This window comes from Mus caroli, unplaced genomic scaffold (genome assembly GCF_978045245.1).
Source record: "Mus caroli unplaced genomic scaffold, Mus_caroli_1 scaffold_8, whole genome shotgun sequence".
Taxonomy (NCBI): Eukaryota; Metazoa; Chordata; class Mammalia; order Rodentia; family Muridae; genus Mus; species Mus caroli.
Genome location: NW_028227263.1, coordinates 32,103,343 through 32,127,777, shown reverse-complemented (window position 1 = coordinate 32,127,777; position 24,435 = coordinate 32,103,343). Strand labels below are relative to the sequence as shown.

Below are 24,435 nucleotides of genomic sequence, written 5' to 3'. Positions count from 1 at the left end.
AGGGCAGGAAAACCTGCCCCGAGGCAGATGAATTATGTGGGTGGGTGGGGGGTGGGGTTCCCTGGGCATCCTTCCAAGAGCTAAAAGCACCAGAGAGACCCAGACATGGGGAGGTCCCAGAATGTTTTGTGAGTTTAATGCCAGAAGATCTACCAAGCTCTCAACAATGGAAAATGAAGGGAAATCTCTCATGTGTCCAGTATTTTGTGATAGCCAAGCATTCTTCTCTTAATCATGCCTGTTAGTAGAAGGAGATATGCCAACCCTAGGCAAGGGAAATACCTAGCTCTAAGCCCCTAATCCAGCCAAGAGTGGAAAATGCGATGTTCAGATGACCTTCCTAATCCAGGGTCACTCTCACCAAAGGATGGAGACCCAACTACAGGACTGGAGACCACTTCCTCTCCTCCCAGATCCCATAAAAAGCCCTATGTTTGGCAGTTGAGTTGACCTTATCTATCACATCTGCTTTCCAACAGGAAAGGTTAAGGCCCATTAAAGGATTTAAAAAGAAAAAGGTTCAGAATCAGGGTAGAGTCAGATAAAGCTGGAAGTTTGGGATTATAGTAGGAATTTTAAAACAATGCAATTAAAATGCTAAGCGCGCCACAGGTGAGAACAGGTGGGAAGGAAATGGAGATCCAGGCCCAAGAATGATGGACAATGCTCCCCATCAAAAACAGCATAACAGAGGTGAAGAATGGTGAAGAATGCTGTCTGTGGACTTGTAGCAGAAAGCACAGCTGGGGAAGGAATCTCTGAGGTAAAGATGCATCTTTGGGAAAGTGAGGAAGGAAAAAAAAAACAGAGAGAAAGGAATAAGGTAGAACACAGTATCTAAGAATTGTGGGGTGAGCACAAAGGGTACAAAATGTGTGTGAGAGTCTGGGGAGGAGGAAAGTGGAAGTTACAGCTGAAAGTTGGGTACCACATCCCAGACCTAGGAAGCAGAGACCGGGAGCCTTAAGTCAGCCTGGGCTATCTAAGTCAACCCAGTTTTAAAAACAAATACACACGAAGAAAAAGAAAATACCAACAAACCACAGAAAAGTAGAAAATAAAGAAAGAATGAAAGGATTTAACTTGATTTAAATATTCAGGGAAAGAAAGAAAGAAAAAAAAAAAAACAGAACTCCAAACTGAGAATTCTGTACCCTGCAAAATTATTCTTTAAAAAGTGAAGACATAAAGGCTTTCTCAGACAAATAAAAACTGAGAGGATTTGTTTCTAGTTAGAACTGAATTTCTAAAAATGGTTTTTAGAAGGTGTTCAGAGAGAAGACAAATGATATAGCTCAGAAGAACATCAGAAAAGGAATGTGAAGACAAAAAAAAACACCCTCTTTTTCTTAATTGATCTAACAGGTGACAACTTGTTCAGAACAAAATCAGCAGTGTACTGTGTGTGTGTGTGTGTGTGTGTGTGTGTGTGTGTGTGCATGCGCTCATATGCAAGCTTCTGTTTAAGGGAAATGAACAACAATGACGACATAAAGAATGAGAGGAAAGGATCTGTTGCCTTTGTTATCCTAAGGTATTTACAGTACTGTGAAGCAGTCTGCTGTAATTTGAAAGTGGAATTTTATTTACTCTAAATGTATGCCACAAATTGTAGGCTACCCATTAAAAACAGGCTTTTTGTCTCTTTTTATTTTTGGTGTATGTGGTTTTTGCATGTGTGAGGTAGGGGTGGGGGAGGGCAGGAGCAAGTGCCCAGGCAAGCACACATGGGAAGGACAGTGGTCAGCAGGAATCTGCCATTCTCTGTTCCTCCCAATGAGAGGAGTGAGTCAGGCTGACTCCATGGCAGGCTTCAAATTGGCAGTTAAGGAGACTAGGCCTAACTCTTTGTTTCCAAGAACTGGGCAAGTCCAGCCAAGTCAGTTAACAACAGCAACAACAACAACAACAACAACACCCAGGCTTCAGGCAGCTAGTCAAAAACTAGAAAGTACCCAGCCACCTAGCCTGAAGCAAGGACAATGGGTCATCAAGTTTCCAGATCTACCCCAGACTTCCTCAGTAACAATTTCCAGTCTCCATGCCCCAATAATGGAATGCTCGTAGGTAGAGATGGAGTAAGAGAGAGGCCACCTACCCCACAATCCCCTAACCAGCTTTAAATCTACCCTTTGAGCTCCTTTGGTTGTCTCTCTATCTTGGAAATGGGGAGACCCCAGCATGCTGGACTTCTGCAGAATAAAACACTGCATTTACATGCTATGTGAGTCTGGGGTATCATTCTTCAGCAAATCATAGAACCTTATAGTTTTGCTTGAGTTCTCTATTGCAGATAGACTAGTTGGCCAGCTCCAGTATCCACCTATCTCTGTACTCCCCAAGCTAAGGTAACAGTGTGTCACTACACCAAAAGTTTATGTGGGTGCTAGGGATCTGAACTGAGGTCCTAATCTTTATTTTTTTTTAATGTGCTTACCAACTAATCTATCTTTCCAGCCCCCAAACAGATTTTAAAAAAATTTAAAATTGTTCAGCTATGAAAGGAAATGGAATAAAAAATATTCAGTATTGGCTGGGTATGGTAATATATACTTTGAATCCCAGCACTGAAGGTGCAGAGGCAGGCAGATCTCGGTGAGTTCAAGGACTACTTGGTCTACAGAGTGTAGAGTCACAAGGGGAGAAAAAGAGTGAAGGACGAAAGTGGGCAGGAAGCAACAAAGATAACTCATAGAAAGGAGTAATAAATATAATAAATATAAATCCACTAATCACCTTGAATTTCAGTGATCTAAATGCACCAATTAAAAGACAGATTGTCAGAAACAGATGTACCATGCTAGCGTTAATCAAAAGAGGGCAGAGAGTGACTCGCTAAGAGACTTTTAATCACAGACAACGTCAGAGCAGGAGTGGCCATTATGAGAAAAAGGAGCATTATGCAGACTTAAATAAATTAGTTCTTGAAGAAGAGACAGCAATCTATGTATTTGAACAAAGAGCATCAAAAACATTCAAGGCTAAAATCTCCAGAAAAAGCCAAGCTGGAGACCTCAGCACACCTCTAACAGGCGTGGGCAGACCCAGGAAGCTGGGGGAGGAGTATTGAGAACTTAGTTGAAGACAACAGTACCATCACTCGCCTGCTAACTGGCAGCATCGACCACCTCACTTGTAAACAGTACTTTTCACATTCTTAGATTTATGTGGTGTGTTTGCCAAGCTAGAGCACATCCTGAGCCCTAAAACAAGCCTTCACTAATCTAAAAGAACAGACATCACACAATGCCCATTTTCAGTCTGCACCAGAATTAAACAGGAAGCCAGTAACAGCAAGTTTGAAAATTCCAAAACACTTGGAGGGTAAATAGCCCATTTCTAAGAAGAACTTTTTACATACTTCAAATAAATGAACAGGAAAATACAGTTTACCAAAGTATGTGTGATGTTATAAAAACAGTGCTTCAGAGGGTAATTTACAAGATTGAATGGTATTATTCAATAAAAATCTAAAACACAATGGTCTGAGCTTTTACCTTAAGAAAGTAGAAAAATTATAGCAAATGAAATCTAGGACATTCTCAACATACAAATACTTTTTAAAAGTAGTAGAAATCAATGAAATTGAAAATATGGGATCAGTAGAGAAAGATAACAAGGCCCAAATCTGGTGGCTTTTTTTTTGTTTTGTTTTTTGTTTTAAGATTCCTGAGCTGAACAGTCTTCAATCAGTCTGAAAAAGAAAAGACACCAACTACTGAAGTAGAAACTAGAGAATGGATAGCAGCACAGACCCTAGAGTTACAAATATTTTTAATAAATAATGTGCGACTCTAATAACCACACATTTGCTAACCTGGACTGAAACAGCCCAATTCCTTAAAAAGATATAATCGTCCAAGACTCTTATCAAAAGAAATAGACCTGTGTCTCTTCAAGAGATCAAATCAATAATTAATAATCTCCCAAAACAGAAAAAAAAAACCCACACCTAGACAGAGTCACTGGTGACTAATTAAAGAATAAATTTGAGAAGGTGTTGGGGGGAAACATGGGAGGGGCCAAAGGGGGAGGAAGGCTAGTGCAAATGATATAGCTCTCATATATAAAATTCTAAAAAATAAAAATATAAAATGTATAAATATAAAATAGAGGAATACAAGATTTTATCCAAAAACTTATAAAAAAGAATTGTGCATTGTGATATCTTCTTTAGTCACTGTGCTGCCTAATTTTATGTCAACTTGACCCAAGTTATAGTCATCTGAGAGGAGGGAACCTCAATTGAGAAAAGTGCCTCTGTAAGGTCAGGATGCAGGCAAGCCTGCAGGATATTTTCTTAATTAGTGGTCAATGAGGTAGGACCCACTAATGTAGGGAGGCCTCTCTTCAGCTTGTGGCCCCGGGTTTTATAAGAAAGCAGGCTGAGCAAATCCACGGTAAGCAAACCAGTAAGCAACATGGCCTCTGCATCAATTTCTGCCTCCAGGCTCCTGCCCTGTTTGAGTTTCCTGTTCTGACTTCTTTTCAGTGATGGATTATGACGTAGAAGTGTAAGTCAAATCAACCCTTTCCTCCTCAACTTGCTTTTAATCTCGGTGTATCATCACAGCAATAGTAACCAAGTACCAGGATTTTGGGTTATTGCCGTGTCAGATCTGCCCGTATGATTTTGGGGTGATTGTGGAAGGACTTTGGAACTTTGGGATGGAGAATCATTGAGTGTTTAAACTTTGATGGGCTGTTCTGTGGGAGCTTGGGAGAAAAGAACATTGAAAGCAGTGCAGAAGATGGGGGCCTCGCTTGTGAAATTTCAGAGGGAAGTTTGAAAATCCTTTAGTGACTCTATCAAGACAGTTTGCTATTTTAAGTTAAGAATCGGTGGTTCTGGTTGGCTAGAACTGAACCAGCTGTGATTACAAAGGCACCGGCATCATCCGAGGTGACATCCTCTGGGAAGTGTGTGCTCAGGGTCAGAACACAGAAGCTGTGTTCCAAGGGTGCCCAAGGTTGTACCTCCTGCTGGGAGCTGAGCTTGGTAGTGTAGAGGTTGCACATGTGATACTGGTTTTGAAGGCATGAAGGAGTCATGGAGAGCAGCTGAAGCTTGGCGCTGTATGGCAGAGCTAGTGTCCCTGAAGAGAACACAGGAGAGGGAAGTGCAGCCAGTATAAGCAGCAGAAGACTCTGGCATTTTGGTGATGCTGGTACATGGGACAACCACCAAGAACAGCAGTAGCAGTGGAGTAAAACCAGCCAGCACACAAAAGACAAGTTGTTTGTACTGCAGAGGGGCAGAGCCAGAGAAGTGACCCAAGCCTTTTAGAGGAGCCCAGAAGATCATGACTGGATCCCAGACATTGGACGTCCAGTTATTTACACAGTTGGGAGTTTGGTTTTACTTTGTTCAGTTTGTGACTGTGGCCTGGCTCTTCCTTTTTGAAGTAAGAAAGTATGTAATATATTTTTGATTTTACAGGAGCCCACAGTTGAGTGACTTTAAACTTTTAAAGAGATGTGGGAGTTTTACAAGGACTTTGGAATTTTAAAGAGAGTTTTGGTGTTTTAAAGAGTCTTTGAACTTTTAAGTATTTGAATTTTTAAAGACTACAGAATTTTTAAAAGTTGGAATATTTTTATTGTGATGTCAATATTAAATGTGTGATCTTGAGAATGAACAAGAAAGGAAAGGTTGTGGCTTACCACTGATATGTTTGTGTGTCAGGATGACAAGGGGTTAGTTGTGCTGGGTAATTTTATGTCAACTTGACACAAGTTATAGCCATCCAAAAGGAGGGAGCCTCAGTTGAGAAAATGCCTCCATAAGATCAGGCTGTAGGGTGTTTTCTTCCTTTTTAATAGTTAAAGAAAGGGTTTTTATTGTAGATATGAGGAAGAATACATCCGTCTTGTATTCTTCCAGAGCAGAGGCATCTGGAAGAGTCCAGAGTAGAGAGGAAGTAGTAGATTAAACATGACCAGAAGGCTGAATGTGCCCACAAGATGGGGAAAAGGGAGACAGAGGAGAACATGAAAGAGGGCCAAGGGCGAGTGGTGTGTGTGCCTGGAATGGAGGGGTTGCGCAGGAATGAGCTGCTGGGGAAAGGGAAGCCCTTGGGCTGGAGAGATTTAGTGGAGAGGGTGAGATGAGAAGAACTGGGGAGACCCACAAGTACAGAGTGTGTCTGGAGGCCAGCCTGTGCTTTGGTATGCTAATAGACACCCCAGTTATCCATATGTCCCAAGTTTCTTTTAGACCAGACAAAATGCTCACCCAACTCTTTCTACCCAGGATTCTCCTCATCAGACCCGGCATGTCAACAGTAGCTCCTCTTCCTTGTTTTCATTGGCAGCCCCTGTCAGTTCTTCCTTTGCAGCCTCTCTAATCGCCTGCTTACCATTCTCTTTCCTTCCCCAAGTCCCACCTGGGAGGATGCCTGACCAATTTCTCTTATGAACATTGATGTAAAAATACTCAATAAAATGCTCACAAATCAAATCCAGGAACACATCAAAACATCATCCACTGTGATCAAGTAGGCTTTATTCCAGGGATGCAGGGATGGTTCAATATATAAAAATCCATCAACAGTAATCCACCATATAAACAAACTGAAAGAAAAAAAAAAGAATCACATGATCATAGCAGTAGATGAAGAAAAAGCCTTTGATGAAATCTAACAGTCCTTTATGTTAAAATTCTTTGATCAGGGATACAAAGAACATACCTAAACATAATAAAAGCAATATACAGCAAACCAATAGCTAACATCAAATTAAATGGAGAGAAACTTAAGGTAATCCCACTAAAATCAGGAACAAGACTGCCCACTCTCTCCCTGTCTATTCAACATAGTACTTGAAGTTTTAGCTACAGCAGTAAGACAACTAAAAGAGATCAAGGGGATACAAATTGAAAAGGAAGAAGTAAAAGTGTCGCTACTTGCAGATGATATGGTAGTATACATAAGTGACCCCAAAAATTCTACCAAGAATTCCTACAGCTGATAAACACCTCCAGCAAAGTGGCTGGATACAAAATTAACTCAAAAAAAAAAAAAAGAAAAAGAAAAAAAAGAAAATTCAGTAGGGCATTTTCTTAATTAGCAATCGATGGGGGAAGAGCCCAGCCCATTGTAGGTGGTACCATCCCTGGGCTGGTGGTTCTGGGTCCTATAAGAAAGCAGTCTGAGCCAGCCACCTTTCTATGGCCTCTGCATGAGTCTCTGGGTTCCTGACCTGTTTGAGTTCCTGCCCTGACTTCCTTCAGTGATGGAAAAATGCAAGCCAAATAAATAAACCTTTTCCTCTCCAACTTGTGTTTGGTCCTGATGTATCATTAGCAATGATAATCTTAACTAAGACAGTGGGAAATCCCCTGATAAGTTCCCCATGCTTCAGTAAATAACTTCCCATATCTGCTCATGCAAGCAACTCTAATTAAACCAGAGGGGACACACACACACACACACACACACACACACACACACACACCATGAAAGCCCTAAAGCCCTAGAGATACTTGTTGGAATGAAGAATTTCCATGGAAGAGGAAAGGGGATAAGAGAAGGTGATAAGAATTAGAATTAACTAAGAGTTAAAATAAGAACATGAAACTGTCAATATGAAATAAAGATAAGCTGGGCAGTGGTGGCGCATGCCTTTAATCCCAGCACTTGAGAGGCAGAGGCAGGCAGATTTCTGAGTTCTGTAGCCAGCCTGGTCTACAGAGTGAGTTCCAGGACAGCCAGGGCTACACAGAGAAATCCTGTGTCAAAAAACAAACAAACAACAACAAAAAAAAAAAAAAAAAAAAAAGAAAAGAAAAAGAAAGAAAGATAATAAATATACTTCTACTACAGGGTTACACAAGGGGGCAGAAGGGCTGAGTGACATGGTTTGGAGGAATGAGAGTGGCTAACTATCTAGTTTGTTGTTTCCTTCAAAGTCACCATGATTAATTTAGGAAAATATGGACACTATCAATGAAACTGAAGGCATAAGTAGAAGTTACTCAAGTTGGTATGTCAGGAATCTGGGTGACTTCTGTGTTCAGCTGTGCTTTCATCACAAGTGTTTTTAAACATTTTAATCGAGTTCTAAAACTGTGCTCAGCAACCAGGTTTAGTCACACGGTGCTTGCCAGTCCTCCTCCTCCTTCCCCCTCTCCTCCACCTCTGAAGTAAGACATGCACAGGTGGTTGTAGAACAGAAAGCCAGATCATCACTTAGCTGTCAGTGCAGGTGCAATGTCTGGGCCGAGAGACAAATGTCCCAGATCTTTATAATCATATTGTGCCAGGAACTCTGTCCCAGGCATTATTCAGGGATCTGTGGGTCAAATGTTGTTAATGCGAAATGACAGGTCAATCAATAAAGAGTCGATTCAGAGTCCCCAGAGTCGTGTGCAAAGCCCCACCCCAAGGGTGCTGCATTTTAACATGTTTATTTTCCTCTATTCTTCACAGATCATAGATGAGGAAGAGACCCAGTTTATGAGTAACTGTCCTGTGGCCGTCACTGAAAGCACCCCTCGGAGGAGGACACGGATCCAGGTGTTTTGGATAGCGCCACCCACAGGGACAGGCTGTGTGATTCTGAAGTAAGTGAACAAGGATTTTTTTACCCACCTCCCTGTGGTTATCAGACACTTCCTGTGTGTCTGCAGGAAGAGGCGTGGCTTCCGGGATAGCAGGCAACTACTTGATTGGATCTTCCTTCTTCTCCATTCTAAATGCATAAGGAGTCCTGCGTCTCTATCTTCATCCAGTGTGATGAGTCTTTCAGTTACTCTCTGCATTCATAGAAAAACATAATCCAACCGGGTGAATATAAGCCTGACTTCCCCATTTGGAATTTGATTGTTTTTTTTCCCTTAGGATCCTAAGAACCCCCATTAATTAGCATCCTTAAACCATGCTCTGGTTGCCCTGATGTCTCCATTTGCCCAGGCTCTTCTTTACAAACCTATCTTCCCTTTCAGTTGATAGATGCTTGTGTTATCCACACCAGACCTTAGGCTGGATCTCCAGCACTGCATACACCATAAGCTGCACACACTGGCGCCACCAGCACTTGGAGGTAGACACAGGAGGATGCTCAAGGTTATCTTTGGCTACAGAATAGGTTTGAGGCCGGCCTGGGCTACCTGGGACCATATCTCAAAATAAAATCTAATTGCTCTTCTCTGCCACTTCCCAGGCCTCGTCCTGAGCAGCTTCTGAGTGGATTACCACATGTGTGGGGGGTGGGGTGGGGGGAGAAGGAGTGGGAGGTAGTTTAGCCACCCAGAATCATTTTCTCTAAAAGACAGCGTTGTCTCAAAGCTGCATCTCCAAACTTATGATGCACAAAGCAATAGTCTTTGAGATATAAACAGGTGAAGAAGAAGACGATTATTACTAGCATGGTTGAAGGCTTTGCAAAGTCCTATGAAAACCAAGCAAACCTGTTTTATCATTTCAGTAGCATGTCCAAACTTACTGGAAATACCCCTTTTCAGATTGTTTTTTCTTTCTCTTGTGGCACCACTTATTTGAGGTAGATTTGAAGGCCAATTTCAGTTGGCGAGAATTTTAGGATTTCAAACAGAAAATTGTCAAGAGCAGTAGCAGGGCTCCTGTCCAAGCATCCAAGGCAGTCTTGCGTTTTGGCTCAGTATAGTGGCACATGCTTGTAATCCCAGCACTTAGAAAGTAGAGCCAGGAAAATCAGAAGTTCCAGGTCAGCTTCAGCTACATGGAGAGACCCAGGCCATCCTGGGCCACATAAGATGAGAAAGCCCGTCTTTTTTATGTGCAGGAGTTTTTTCATGGGCTTTGATTTTCCCAGCTGTGGAACTGTCCCAAATGCCCAAGGCCTTTTTTGTATATTTGCTTCATTTGCTAACTGTAGATCCACACTGTGATTGATCTAGACCACCTCCAAGAGCTGCTGCTAACAGGGCCTCCCATGACTTCAGCTGTAACTGGCCAATGGGAAAGAAAACCCACAGAGGTTTCTAGAAACACCTGCCCATTGTTAAATTCAGCCTCATCTATGTCTGGCCTCCTTGGCCAATCTTTCCTCCCATTTTCTGACAAGTTTGCCACTTAACACTTACTTACATGGGTGATCTAAAGGCTTAAGCTGTAAGATTTTAAAAATGAATTATCGTCTATAAGCCACCATACTAAGCACATGCTAGTTGAAATGTGGGACTGGAGGAAAGAACCAGATAGCGCTGAGAACAGAGAGTGCAATCCCATGCAGCATCTGGCTTCAGAGCAGGAGAGTCGGTTGCCAGGACTAGCTTTCAGCAGATCTTGAAAGGCAGGAGGGGGAGTAGAAAAGCCTAAGGCAGGGTTAGGGGTGTGTGTGTGTGTGTGTGTGTGTGTGTGTGTGTGTGTATGTGTTTAGGGAGTGGAAGGCTTCAGGTCCACTCTGTTGCAAAATTTATTGCTATGGGGAAGCTGGTGGCAGTCTGACTGGAAGTGAAGCACGGAGTGTGGTTGGGGTGGAGGGTCCTTTGGCTTTTCTAGTTGGTCCTAAATTGAGAATAGGGGAGGTGATGAGGAGTGGAGAACCTGACAGTCACCGAGTAACTCCTGAGTACTGGGGTTGAGGTGAGGTGTCACAGTCCCATGATTCTTGTCACATAAGACAAGAATCTTTGAGTCCATCTAGCCCCTCAGCTTGAAGACTGGGTTCCGGGATTCATAGTCTAGTATCCAGATTCTTTGTAGTCTGGTTGTTCCATAGAGCCCAGGGCTCTAGTGACCATAGCTAGAAAACAACGGACCCTGTGGCAGGTCTCTCACTGCTCTCAAAGCCCTCATTTGACTGGCCGGCATTCTTGGTTTGCTTTGCTTTCTTGTTTCCACAAACCAGAGATATTTGATCTTCTGGTGGAATCCAGAAAGGCATCCCTTGTTTATGCACTGACATTCGCAGTCAACATATGCGAATGTGTATTTCTCTGGTTTAACCATGAACATATGTGGCTTATTCATTCACTCCTTCGATACATGGAATTGAGCTCTTTTTTTTTTTTTTTTTTTTTTTTTTTTGAGACAGGGTTTCTCTGTGTAGCTCCGGCTGTCCTGGAACTCACTCTGTAGACCAGGCTGGCCTCGAACTCAGAAATCTGCCTGCCTCTGCCTCCCAAGTGCTGGGATTAAAGGCATGCGCCACCACACCCGGCGGAACTGAGCTCTTCTTGATTCACCCTTTCAGAATATCCAGGCACCAGAGGCTTCCAGCCCGGCTCACAGGTCCAATGGGGAAGAGAAGACAACCAGGCAATGTTTGTTATGTGCCAGGAGCTCAGCTGCACGTCCAGCTCCTTGGCAGGCTTTGGCTAATTGATCTTCACAGCAAACTCACACAGGAGGAGGCTCCCTGGAGCAAGGCAGCTCGGAGACTTTACTCTCTTTTCTCCTGAAGGGATTATATCTGAGCTGCTGTTCTTTGCTTAAAAACTTATAATTCTATAGTTGAGATGTAAGCCCAGTCACACTGTACTACAGAAAATATATATTAGAATACAGAAAAAGTAAAAAGTCCCTGGAACTTCCCCACAACAATCCCAACATCCCTCCACAAAGGCAGCAATGGATAGCAACTCTCTGGGTTTGCTTTAAACTTTTCTGTGTTCTTTTATATTCAGAGGGCACATGGAGTACACACGTGCCCTGACCTTGCATAGGTGTTCATGCGCTAGAACTTATTAGAAGAATGTCCATAGCAGAATATAGATGCACAGTGGTATTTGATTCTTAAACTACTGTACATACTCTGTGGTATGAATATGTAATTACTCTCCAAGAAGTAATTACTCTCTTCACTTAAGGCCTTTTTTTTCCTGTTACGAGTAATCCATAACAGACATCCGAGTATATGTCTTAACTTCTACCCACAGTAGATGATAAAGCCCAGCATAAGCAATGCAGTTTAATGGTTCCCACAGATACCCTCATATTGTCCTTAAAAGCTGACAGACATGCTTGCTACCTGGGTAGAAAGAAGAGCCTATGTCCTTACCTGTTTAACAGTCCCTGACATTGCCAAGTTTTAAGAGCCTTCCATGAGAGAAGTTAAAATAATGTCACAGGTTAATTTTCTTGCTACTGTTGTATGCTAATGTAGTATCTATTCTAATGTGTTTTCTCTGGGAAGGGCCAGTTCCTGGGCTTGTTTGTATCTTTTAAAAGTGATTCTATATATTTACTTTTTTTTTCCCTCTGTGTAGCCCTGGCTGTCCTGGAACTCACTCTGTAGGCCAAGCTGACCACCACTGCCCAGATAATGTTATTAACAAAATTAAATTTTAGGAAGATAAGGGTCTAAACCTATTTTAAAATCTGTAAGAATATAAATATTAAACATATTTATAACCCGAGGAATAGAAAAGTTCTTTTTAAAATTAGGATATAACATTTAAATTCCTATGGTAAATCACAGATGCATTTTTTTTTGTTTTTGCTTTTTGTTTTTTGAGACAGGGTTTCTCTGTATAGCCCTGGCTGTCCTGGAACTTACTTTGTAGACCAGGCTGGCCTCGAACTCAGAAATCCACCTGCTTCTGCCTCCCGAGTGCTGGGATTAAAGGCGTGCACCACCACGCCCGGCCCATAGATGCATTTTTAAAAACTAAATGTCAACTTTTTTTTCATTTGTATGTATGTGGAGACAGAGAATATAATCACATGTAATCATGTGTGGGGTCACAAGTGTATGTGTGAATATATGTGCAAGTGTGTGTGTGTGTGTGTGTGTGTGTGTGTGAAGGCAGAGTTGACATCTGGTATCTATATGGTCTCTTTTAACCTTATATACTGAGGCAGAGTCTCTTAATGAACTAGCTCATTCGATTGGTCTCACTACCCAGCTTGCTTCAGGGAGCCTCTGTCTTTACCTCCAGAGTGCTAGAATTATTGGAGAGCTATCATGTCAAGGAAGCCTTTATCTGGGTGCTGGAGATGCCAGTTCAGGTCCTCACAACTGCACAGTAAGCACTGTACCTCCTAAGCCATCTCCCTATCCCTGAATTTCAAACATTTGAATGAGAAAACACCAATGAACAAAGTTTAAAAGTAAAGCAGAATAAATGTTTGAAACTTTTAAGAGTATTATTGCCTAGTCTATACAAAGATCAACTTTAAATATCAATTACAAATATAGCACTTAAATATAAAATAATAGTGTATTTCTGAGATGTCTATGTCCTTACATATAAACTATATTATGATGCATTTTTTATGTAGTCATTCATTAATTCATTCATTCATCCATTTGTTCATTTATTTGTTTGTGTTTTTCAGACAGACTCTTGGGTAGCCCAAGCTGGCTTTTACCATGCAACCATGGAGGACCTTGAAACCTCCGATCTCCTGCCTCTAGCTCACAAATGCTAGGATTGCAGGAATGTGCCAAGATCCCTGGCTCTAGGGAAGTATTTTTAAAGCATACGTATTGACTTAAAATAAGAAAGTAGCCAGGCAGTGGTGGCACATGCCTTTAATCCCAGTACTTGGGAGGCAGAGGCAGGCAAATTTCTGAGTTCGAGGCCAGCCTGGTCTACAAAGTGAGTTCCAGGACAGCCAGGGCTATACAGAGAAATCCTGTCTTGAAAAACAAACAAACAAACAAAATGAAAAACAAAAAACAAAAACAAAAAACCTAAAAACAACAACAAAAACATTGTATTAGTAGGCCACAACAGAAAATATGTGGCTTGCCCCACTCAAAAGGAGGTGAAAAAGACAGTTGCCTGAAACATCTATGTGGGAAAAATGACATTGGGGTGGGGTTGGGGATCCACTACCCGGCTCTGAAGGCCCAGAGGGAGTGAGGGGAGGATGAGATGATGTTCACCCTGACAGAGCTGAGGCCTTTGTTAAGAGAAGCAAGTAGCCTGAGGTAACTCCACAGAGACCCCAGCCTTATTGCCTTCTGTTTCTGTCTGGGTTCCTTTCCTCTTTGGCCTCACCACACACATAATGGCCCTAGAGCCCTTGAAAGTCATCCATATAGAACATTTATCCAAGTGAAGCCCAGGGGTGGAAGGCCGGGCAGCTCTCTGGAGGAACAACCCAGAGACAGCAGCACAGTTGGGAATTATCCGAAAGCAGCCTTTTTCATAAAATGGAGTTAGCCCCTCCCCATCCCCATCCATTTGCTGACAAGTATACTTTCCCAATGGTGTGGATTGCTACCTCCTGGAAAGCAAACTGTGTGCACAGCTCTACTGAGTCCAGCTGCCTTTTTATCTCTTCCTCCCTCCACGAGTCCTGAACAGATTTTAGCATAATTTTGTTTTGGTGACAAGTCATTGCTCCTTAATCTTCTAAGCGTTCAAAATGTTCATGGTTATTCAAGCAGACTCATAATTCCAGGTGAATCGTAAAATAAGTGTGCTCTGTTCAGTAAAACTCGGTGTTGGGATGCTCAATGATGCTACACTAAATGAACAGTTCAATGTGGGGAGAGCCATCGTCCCGCTATTTGTTTTCTGGTCAAAACCCAAACTTCCCTCTGCTGCTTCTCCAGGTCTTTTATCTTTTCATAGTCTTGTGGGTTTTCTTCATTTAAGTGGTGCGTTCTAAGCAGGCTTCTCCCCATGAATTTTGTTGCTTTTGTGAACAGGGTCTCTTGCCTGGTTATGCCTTCTGATCACTCCTTGTGCTTACTGCCCTGAGTTTTCAACTTGGACAACGCTGCATTCTCTCCGTAGCCTTCATTCTTTGGAGGCTGGGTGTGATTGGTCACATCTGAAAACTCTAATAATGAATGCTTACACATTCTGTTTCTTTTTATATTTTGATTTTAATGGGAATAAGCTACATTTCATTTTAAAGCATTATATTTGGTTAAAAAAAAGTGTAAAGTTGATGTCATGAACAACATTTAAGAAGACTTTGTCTAGCTGGGCCAGTTTCCTTGCCTTTCATGTTGAAGGTAGCATTTGCAAGGTCAGTCATCCCGGACACCTGCCAGACACCCAAACTATATACCAGAAACTGAGAAAACCTCAGCTCAGAATATAAATAATGATCCTAACTTTCAAAACGCTTCTAGTCTAGTTGTGGTATAGATAAAAATATGTGTGCGAAAATTAGCAACCCCAAGATAAAATCAGGGCTGAATTGAGCACGGTTAGAATTTAGAGAGAAGACGAGCAAGGACTAAGGAGAGCTTCCGAGAAATGTCAGCATTTAGATCTTGATGGCAGCACTGAGCTGGGGCAGACGGAAGGACAGGGAGAGGTTACTCCAGGTGAAAGGAGCAGGCAGCATCCAAACCTCAGTGGGAATCTGGAGGTGAGCACAGCTCTGGGAGGCAGTTACAGGCAGAGGTGCTGATCAGGAGGTCTCTGGGGGCCCAAATCCATTACCAAATCAGAGATGTCATCCAGTGTCAGCATGAAGAGACTGAACTTGATTCAGTGGCGTCAAGGGAACAATTAGTGGTTATTAACCAGCAAGGCTGTGCAGTGGGGGGACAGGGTGGGGGAGTTATTAAAGCTAACAAGGATGTTGAAGATCTAGCCACAGAGCTCTGGACAGACAAAAAAAGGAAGTGCAGTAATATCAACGAAAGCTTCTGTTGGGGGTGTGGCTCAGTTGGAAGGATGCTTGCCTGGCACACAGGAGGCCCTAGACTCCATCCCCAGCCCTGGATAAAACAGCTTTGGAGGGCTCATGTCTGTATCCCAGTACTTGTGAGGCGGAGGGTGGAGTTCAAGATCATTCTCAGCTACAGAATGAGTTCTAGGCCAGCTCGAATTACACAAGCTACCCTGTTGAGGAGGGGGGGGGGAAAGGGGGGAGGAGAGAGAAGAAGAAGGGGGAGGAGGAGGAGGAAGGGGAGGGGGAGGAAGGAAGGGAGGGAGGGAGGGAGGAAGGAAGGAAGGAAGGAAGGAAGGAAGGAAGGAAGGAAGGAAGGAAGGAAGGAAGGAAGGAAGGAAGGAAGGGAGGGAGGAAAGAAGGCAGGCAAACAAGCCACCAGTTATATTGCAGAGCCCTGATGAATGAGGAGCATCAATGCTGCCATGTCAGACTGATATCCCTGGTTGGAAAGTCTGGAGTCTGCCCTGATGCCCGCTTGGTTGGTTGTAAAGGCCAGGTCACAGCAATGGTGACTTTCCTCTTGACAAACCTGATCCTGTTTCCACTTTGCATTTGCATACAGATCTCTGAATTAGCACTGGTACTAGAGCAGCCTGCCTTTCCTAACCAGTGAATGCTCCAGCACTTCAGGTGCTATGGCATGGGCTGCTGCCGAGCACTACAGCCAAGAAGTGATTAAAAGAAAAAGGAGGGGAAAGTGTCTGGATAGATGCTTCCAGACGCCCCAGGAGGATGTCCTGTCACCTTCAACCTGGCCAAGTTTTGTGTCTTGAAGTGGTCCTCTCTTTCCAAGCATTCTTTATTCCTGAGTAGAATTCCAGCTCTACACTCATCCCTACCAGAAGGGATCTGAGAGTGGAGCTTCTCCTGAGGGCAAGGTGGCCCATATGAAGAATCCAACTTTACAAAACAATAATGACAAGAGCCAAGCAAGCGCTATCCTGGCTTACAAACACTTATTTCCTCTGTGTATGGAAAGCATCCTTGTGGTGTAGATACTAAGGAGAAAGCTGAGGCCCAGGGAGGCTAGATAATTTCTCAAGGTCACAGAGTAGCCAACCATGGTTAGAAGCATTGAGGCCTTAGAGCTCTGATCTGAACATTAGACTTCAGGGCCTCAGACAGGAGCTGTGGGTCAGGCTGAGATTCCACATCTCATCTTGACATCGCCAGTAGGCAGGCCTTGGAGTGGCATGTGTAACTTTCTCCATTGTCGATTGTTTTACATCTATTGCCTTATCAACAGACACTTCATATCTTATTGTCACAGGAACCTCTGACATGGTCACATAAGCTCCTTCCCCTCTGATTCTCCTTCACCTTGATGTAAGAGGTATTTAACAAACCCAACAATGGCTCCCCATCACCCTAAGATCCAGTTCAGAGTCTTGATCCTGCCGTGTAAGTCTCCCCATGCCCTTCAGCAGGATGTCCCATCAGCCTCTGCTTAGCCACTCAGTGAACCCTGCTCTGCAGCCTTTTTCCTCTGCTCATAACATTATTGAGCACTTCCTGCACGCAGTCACTGGGGACATGGGAGGGTGTCTTTGACCCAGAAGCAATCTACAAATAATATATACCAGGTGCACAGCCCTTCATCTGCAGTCCTGAGATTCCCAAAGACTAAAATTCAAAAAAAAAATTTTTTTTAACTCTTTTGAAGCCCAGACCTTCTCTGGACTAAGATGATTATTGTCTTTAGTGTGAATATAAGATTTTGTTTATGAGATACAGCCCAGACCCTGTAGGTATGGAATATATACTGTATTATCTTTCTGGAACCCAAAAATATTCTCAACTCCAAAATATATTTGGCCTAAGGGTGCATGTGGCCTTTTTCATATAATTCAGAGTGGGACCCTGGAAGCTTTGTCCCTACCCCACCCCCCGAAAGAGGTGCTCTGGAAGTAAGAGGAGACAGCCATGTGCAGGATCCCTGAAAAGGAATAATTCATTTTCTGAAAGTGAATTAACCTAGTCCAAGCTGCAGCTGCTATAACCAAGTGTCCAAAGAATGCAGTCGAAACTCCCTCACAACCTGCTTCAACCACCTTTCAGTGCTAGGGATAGAACGGAGCCCAGCACATGCTGAGCATGTGCTCTACCACAGAGCTACATCCCAGACTAGGCTACATCCCAGTCCTGCTCCATCCATCTTTATAGCTTCATTTCTAGACACTGCCACTGTTCACACATGACTGTGAGGGTCACACAGGCAGGCATTCATTTTGTTTTTCTTTGTGACTTTAAAGTAAAAGATAAGCCACAACCTATGGGCCAAATCCAACCCTTGTGTTCTCTCTCTCTCTCTCTCTCTCTCTCTCTCTCTCTCTCTCTCTCTCTCTCACACACACACACACACACACACACACACACACACACTTCTATTGAAGCACAGCCATATTATTTTATTTATATATTTTTTCAGGATGGCTTTCATAATCCAGCAGAACAAAAAGCTGCATTGTGTTGGAGAGATGCCCAGTGGTTAAGAATACCAACTGCTCTTGTAGAAGACATACCCACATGATTGTTCATAACCACCTGTTACTCTAATGCCCCCCCTCTTCTGGTCTCTGAGAGCACTGGACACACGTGGCAACATATGGATTAGACAGGGACCAGTCTATTTCTTCTGCAAAGGGACAAAATTGAGAGGTAGCATAGGTATGCAAGGTGTGCAGCACTTAGCCCCAGTGAGACATGCATGGTGACTGTAATGATGTGCAGTCAGAGTGGGCCAAGGGAATATGAAGGAATATGTAGAAGTGACTCCTGCCGTCTGTTTGTGCATTTCTCCTCAATGCCCTTTCAAACCTGTTGAAACCTGATCCCATGTGGTAATAGGAGAGAGACTATGTGGTGATTGGATCGTAATGTTGGAGCTACCAGAGAATGGGACCAATGCCCTTGTGGAGGAGACATGAGAGCTTGCCTCCTCCCTGTACTTAACACCCTGCAAAGTTATAAAAAGTCAGCCATCTGTATCAGGAAGAGAATGCTGGCTGGACAGTGAATCTGCCAGCACCTTCATCATGGCCTTCCTGGCATCTACAAATAAATTTCTATTTTTTTTAGCCATTTAGTTGCTAATATTTTATAATAGCAGCCCTAATGTTCTTTCTCTCTCTCCCTCTGTGTGTGTGTGTGCAAGAGAGAGAGAGAGAGAGAGAGAGAGAAACAGAAAGAGAAAGAAACACACAGAGAGAAACCGAGAGAGAAACCGGAAGAAACAGAGAGAGAAACAGAGACAGCAAGACTGTGTGTGTGCTTGCACACATGCATAAGAGTGCAGGTGTTCACACAGACCAGAAAATAGTTGGGTAGCCTGGTGCTTAGGCCGCTGTGATCTGCCATGTGTGTAAAGGGATTAGAGCCTGGGTCCTCCACAAGAGCAGCCAGTGCTCTAACTGCTGAGTCATCTCTCCAGCTCCTGAGCACTTCACAAAGCTCTGTAAGAAGGTCACTAAGCGGAGGCTTGGAGGCTGTGTCCTGGATAACGGAGCAGCCAAGTCATGCGGCCAGGACTTAAACCCACTACCACCAAACATCTTGTTAGCCACTAAGGGACGCTGACTGAGGTGACTTTCTTACCCCCATCTCTTGATCTGTAAGAGTAAAACAGAGTCCCTTCTGAACCGAGAGGTGAGGGATTGCTTGTGAGGGAAGATGCTGTTTTCTAAATTCCATTCAGAAAGTGGGGAGAAAACATGGCAAGAATCAGGCTTGTTGAGTATTAAAGAGAACTTAGTATTCAATATTTTGCAACTTCATAGGGCTCACCTTATCCACTAACTCTTTTTATCTGAGAGAAAGAAACGCTACATGTGGTGACAACCTCTGATCTGGCTAGAACAGTGAGCTTGGGGGATCTGATGTGGCTGAAGTAAGGCTTGTCCCACAATGTCTCTGACATTAGGTAGTGAGAAGAACCACAAGCTTGTTTATCATAAGACAAGAGAGCATCACTTGCAGGCTTTGACCTCACTACAACCTCAACTCTGGCTAGTGTGGCAGCTGAGTGGTTAGGAACAGCAATGCTATGCCAGTATATTTGGTTGAGAAAGACCTGGATCCCCAGGACCATCCATCCAACAGGTGGAATCCAGATGCTAGGCGTTCCTGGAAGGCATGGTGTGGCATGGCTCCAGAGGGGACTGGCCATTGACAGCTTAGTTTCATTAAGCAGCTGAAAACACAGGTGCAGGATCCAACCCTCGTGGGAGGAAGCTGGCACACACAGAACAGGAAATGCCGGCTACAGAAGACAGAGTGCCAAGCACTGTAGCAAACTGAAACCCAGGTGGGAAACGGAAACTGGACTCTCCAGACGGAGCCAACATCATGCAGGTCCTGCAGATCACTGCAGCAGGACAGCCTGCAGAAGCACCAAGAAGTCTATCCCATGTGTGCACCAGGACTCAGGTCTAAAGCCGAGGTGTGGATCTAGTCCTCTTCTCTGATGGAGAATAGTTGCCATTATATCCTATGGTCCTTCTCAAGGCTATTCTGATGCTCTGAGCTTCCTTGTTGGTAAAGCTAGGTTAACATAATATAAAAGTAACTATTTTAGGGCTGGAGAAATGGCTCGGTGGGTGTTTGCTGCACAAGCATGAGGTCCTGAGTTCGGATCCCAGCACCCATGTGAAAGGCCAGGGTTGACCTTTCATGTTTGTAACCTCAGTGTGGGTTTGCTGGCTGCCAGCATAGCTCCAATCTCAGTGAGAAACACCGTTTCAAAGGAATATGGTAGAGATTGATAGAGCGTGACACCTGACTCCTTCTCTGGCCTCTAGGTACATGCACACAGGTAATATACACCTGCATAAACTTGTACACACACACACACACACACACACTTTTAAGGAACCATTTTGAAGGTACTAGTTCAGCAAGATTCATTCCATGGTCAGTGTTGAAATCATTACGAACTTTATCCTGAAATATCTCCATCATTCCAAAGTAACCCCTTTCCCCATGGGTCAGATTCTCCCCATTCTTGGCTTCCCCCAGCCTAGGGCAGCTGCCTATCTGCATGCATTCTGTCTTTGTGGGTGATTTCTTAATCTTTTACATAAGTGAAATGTCCCAGTAGTTGGCCTGTTCTTTCTGTTTTTTTTTTTTTTTTCTCTTAGTGCAGTGGCGCTCAACCTTCCTAATGCTGTAACCCTTTAATACAGTCCCTCATGTTGTGGTGATCTTCCAACCATAAAATTATTTCCATTGCTGCGTCATAACTATAATTTTGCTACTGTTATGAATAGTAATATCTGTGGTCTTTAATAGTCTTAGGTGACCGCTGTGAAAGGGTCATTTGACCACCGAAGAGGTCACAACCCACAGGCTGAGAATCGCTGGCTTAGTGTAATGTTTTGGGGGCTCATCCATGATGCTATATCCATCAGTACAGGCATTTCTTCAACATTTGTGGGGCATTGATTCCAGTACCCTTGGTAGGCACCATAGTATAAGGACATTCACAATGATTGTATAAAATGCTGCATTGCTTACATTTAACCCACATTCTTAAATCCTCTTCAGATGATATGATATTTAATATAGTGTAAATTCTGTGTAACTTAACCCTGCATTGTTTAGGAACAATGACAACAGAAAACGTCTGCACACACTCAGGGTAGACATAACAGGCATTACATGTTCTTGATGCATGGTTGGTTGAGTCTGTGGTGGTGGCATCTTTGCAGGTTCAACTCTTCCTTTATATACCTGAAGCACATTCTGCAGTGTTCATATACCACATTGATTTATTTCTGCAGACATTTTGACCTGAGATTATCAACGCATACAAATCGGAGCATCAGGAAAAGTGTCAGATGGGGTCAGAAGTACACATATACACAAGCAGCATGTTTGCCAACACCTGAGCTCAGTCTATCCATAAGAAAGACAATTGTGTCTCTTAAACAAAATGGAGAAAGGGCCAGTTGGTTGTATCCCTGTAATCATGCACCACTCTGCACTGGGATATGTTCCAAGTATTACATGATATACATGCACAAACTATGGTGGCTCCAGCATCCCCGTAGGAGAGGTTAGTGAACCACCACTGGGAAGCAGATGAATACTTTGTCTTCCATGGTGGTGTAGTAAGTGTGAAAACAGCCTGACACGTTCTCTCTTGCGATCTTTCACTCTCATACATGGCCAGAGTAACAAGCACACATCCAGACGTAGACCAAAGACTGATGCTCACTGGACACCCACTGAGGCTTAAATAGACAAGGTGAGATCTTCAGGAGACCACCTTCCTTCCTCTGTAGTGTGAATTAATTATTCTGTGGTTAATAACTAATACTGGAAATTAATGTGGCAGCAGTTATTTTTAAACCAGCTACTACCCAAATAAAAGACAAGAGACCTTTGGAATTATAATAAGCTTTAAAGCACTGGACCTGGGCAGATATCAACCCAGTGAGCTATTTTGTCTGCTTTCATGCCTTGAACCCCAGTGTACTTCGTGCCATATGTTTTGTTTGTGTTGCTCCTGCTTCATCAGGCTAGCCCTCATAGCCACATGCTCATGGCTCATATGACCCCAGGTGACTTTCTGCTTCCTCCTCATCTTGCTCTCTCATAGTCCTCACCTGAGACCCCAAACACTGAAATCTTTGTCCCACCTACCTCTCTTCTGCCCAACTGTGTAGGCTGTCAGCAACTTTTATTAACCAATCCGAGATCATTGTGGGGCACGGTTTACACAACAAATGCTGGTGTCCTTCCATTCTGCTTGTCTTGGGACAACCAGATCTTGGGATACAGAATTTAGCATTTGACTACATAGCAACAGACCAAGCCCCAACATTCCTTCAGCAACACTCACCAGTAACTGTCAAGTACCAATTTAAAAAATTGTTCCTGAAGTTTTTGCCTCCCTCTTAGTCCGCTTGCCACGGGGAATACCTGATTTGATGCTGGTGAAGAAATGAGACTCCACAAGAGCGCCTTCTCTCTCTGATTAATTAGTGTGAGCTGACTTTGCCTCTACTTTTCTGTAGGCATTTCCCTAACAGCCAAGAAATCAGGGTGGGCAAGTGCTTCTTTATGCCTTACTTCTGTGCTATTCATAAATGAAAATCACTGTGAATTTAGAGCTTGACAGCTGTGGTGCATTGGTAAGTCCACGGCAGCTGTCATCAGGACGCCAGCTTCTTTTCCAAACAGATGTTTAATTTGACTTTAGTGCGCCTGCCAGTTTTTAGGCAAAAGAGAAGGGGGAGCAGACACAGAAGTCATCATTATAGTCCTGATTTGGTTTCACTTCAGGACATAAATCGGAATGATTAACAATGACAGAAGAATTACTCTAATTACAGTTTTGGGTTCAGAACCAGTTAGCTATCATCTCCTGCATGGTCCAGAGTCCAGCTTTCATTTCCTTTCATTTTTTTTTTTTCTTAAGTGAGAGGCTGTTTTGTGGTAATTGCACCCAGGCTCTGAGCAATCTTCCCAGCTTCCTAGCAAAGGCTCTCTCAGAATGCAGGAAAACTCTGGGAGTGGGGAAGGAGTGAGAACCCCAGATGAATGTGACAAGGCTGGTCTGTCTTATGGCTCCTGAATCAGGACACTGTGGAGAGTAGACAGAGATCTCAGAACAGCAGCCAGGTTCCCCATCCATGCGGGTCGATCATGCTCATGTGGCCAGGTAGCTGGCTTTGGGCACATTTGCAGTATGCAAATCGTCCTCACTGTGTAAAATTCAGCTCATCTGTGGCTCCATGTAGAAACTCAGTGAGTAAGGACATACTTGGTCAGTCTGCTATCTCAGTCCACATTGCTTGGAGGACTCCCGGTCTGCACCAGCTCCTAGGTCTGTTTTTCTTATTTTTGTTTTTGCGTGTTTGACTTTCTGTAGCCTCACTTCAATTTGGCTTTCATTCTTTGGTATTTATAATGTCCCATCAGTAGTCCATGGTACCTCGTGGACGGTGCCTCTCTCATGAGGACTTTAGAGACCCTATGGGGTCTCTACACTACATTACTTCATATCGTATTTGCTTCTTTGGACATTGAAATAGAGGACTCGCCTTAGCACCATCAGTCAATAACTTGATGTGTGTTGTACTGAAGATATTTCCAGCTCAGATTTCCAACTCTTGATTGTCCACTTGACAAGATGAAGAGTCACCCAAACAACATATCTATGTGGGAGTTTCTGGTTTGGGAAAACTGAGGATAGGAGACCTAACTTAAGTATAAGTAGCAGCAACCCGTGGACTGGGGTCCCAGACGGAATAAAAAGGAGAAAGCAAGCTATGCTCTTAGCATTCATCTCTCTGCTTCCTGAGTGTAGAAAAATATGAACAGCTGCTTCACTGCCTGCCAGCATGCCCCTCCCCGACCCCTCCCGAGGTGGACTGTGTCTCCTTGAACTGTGAACCTTCCTTCCCCATACTGCTTTTGTTGTGTATGTTTGTTTGTTTTGAGCACAACAATGGGAAAAGTACTAACATACCACCACAAAGCACTCAGCAGACATCTCAGGTTCCAGCTCTGAAAGCATTAAGTCTGACTGACAGATGATGTACAGAATCATTTGACTAATCGAGACAGCAGCAGGTACTCCGGGCAGAAGCAAGGGCACAGCGAATCTGACCCCTGAAAGTCTGGCTTCTCTGATTCTCAAGTGGAAAGTGAAGGTTTTTCATTAGGAATTAATGCCTCTGTGACTGCAGAAAGACCAGGCTTCCCCCAGGTTGACTTCCAAAGCATTCTAGAGGAACCTCTTGGAAGTCAAAATCCAGAACAAGAACTATGGACTACTGCTATCTAGCTCAGCCATACACCTGGGTACTGCTTTCTCTGCCTCTTCTGCAAGTTTAAGCTCAACTAAATGTCATCCCTTAAT

General features: G+C 43.5%; 1 protein-coding gene across 1 annotated transcript in view; it reads left to right on the top strand.

The window, feature by feature from the left end:
- Nucleotides 1-24,435, top strand: part of Spon1 (spondin 1) — a 280,392-nt gene that overhangs the window by 69,625 nt on the left and 186,332 nt on the right. Inside the window, exon 3 of the mRNA XM_021166919.3 lies at nt 8,430-8,563. Coding sequence (XP_021022578.1) covers nt 8,430-8,563 — 134 coding nt within the window. The remainder of the gene's footprint in view (nt 1-8,429; nt 8,564-24,435) is intronic.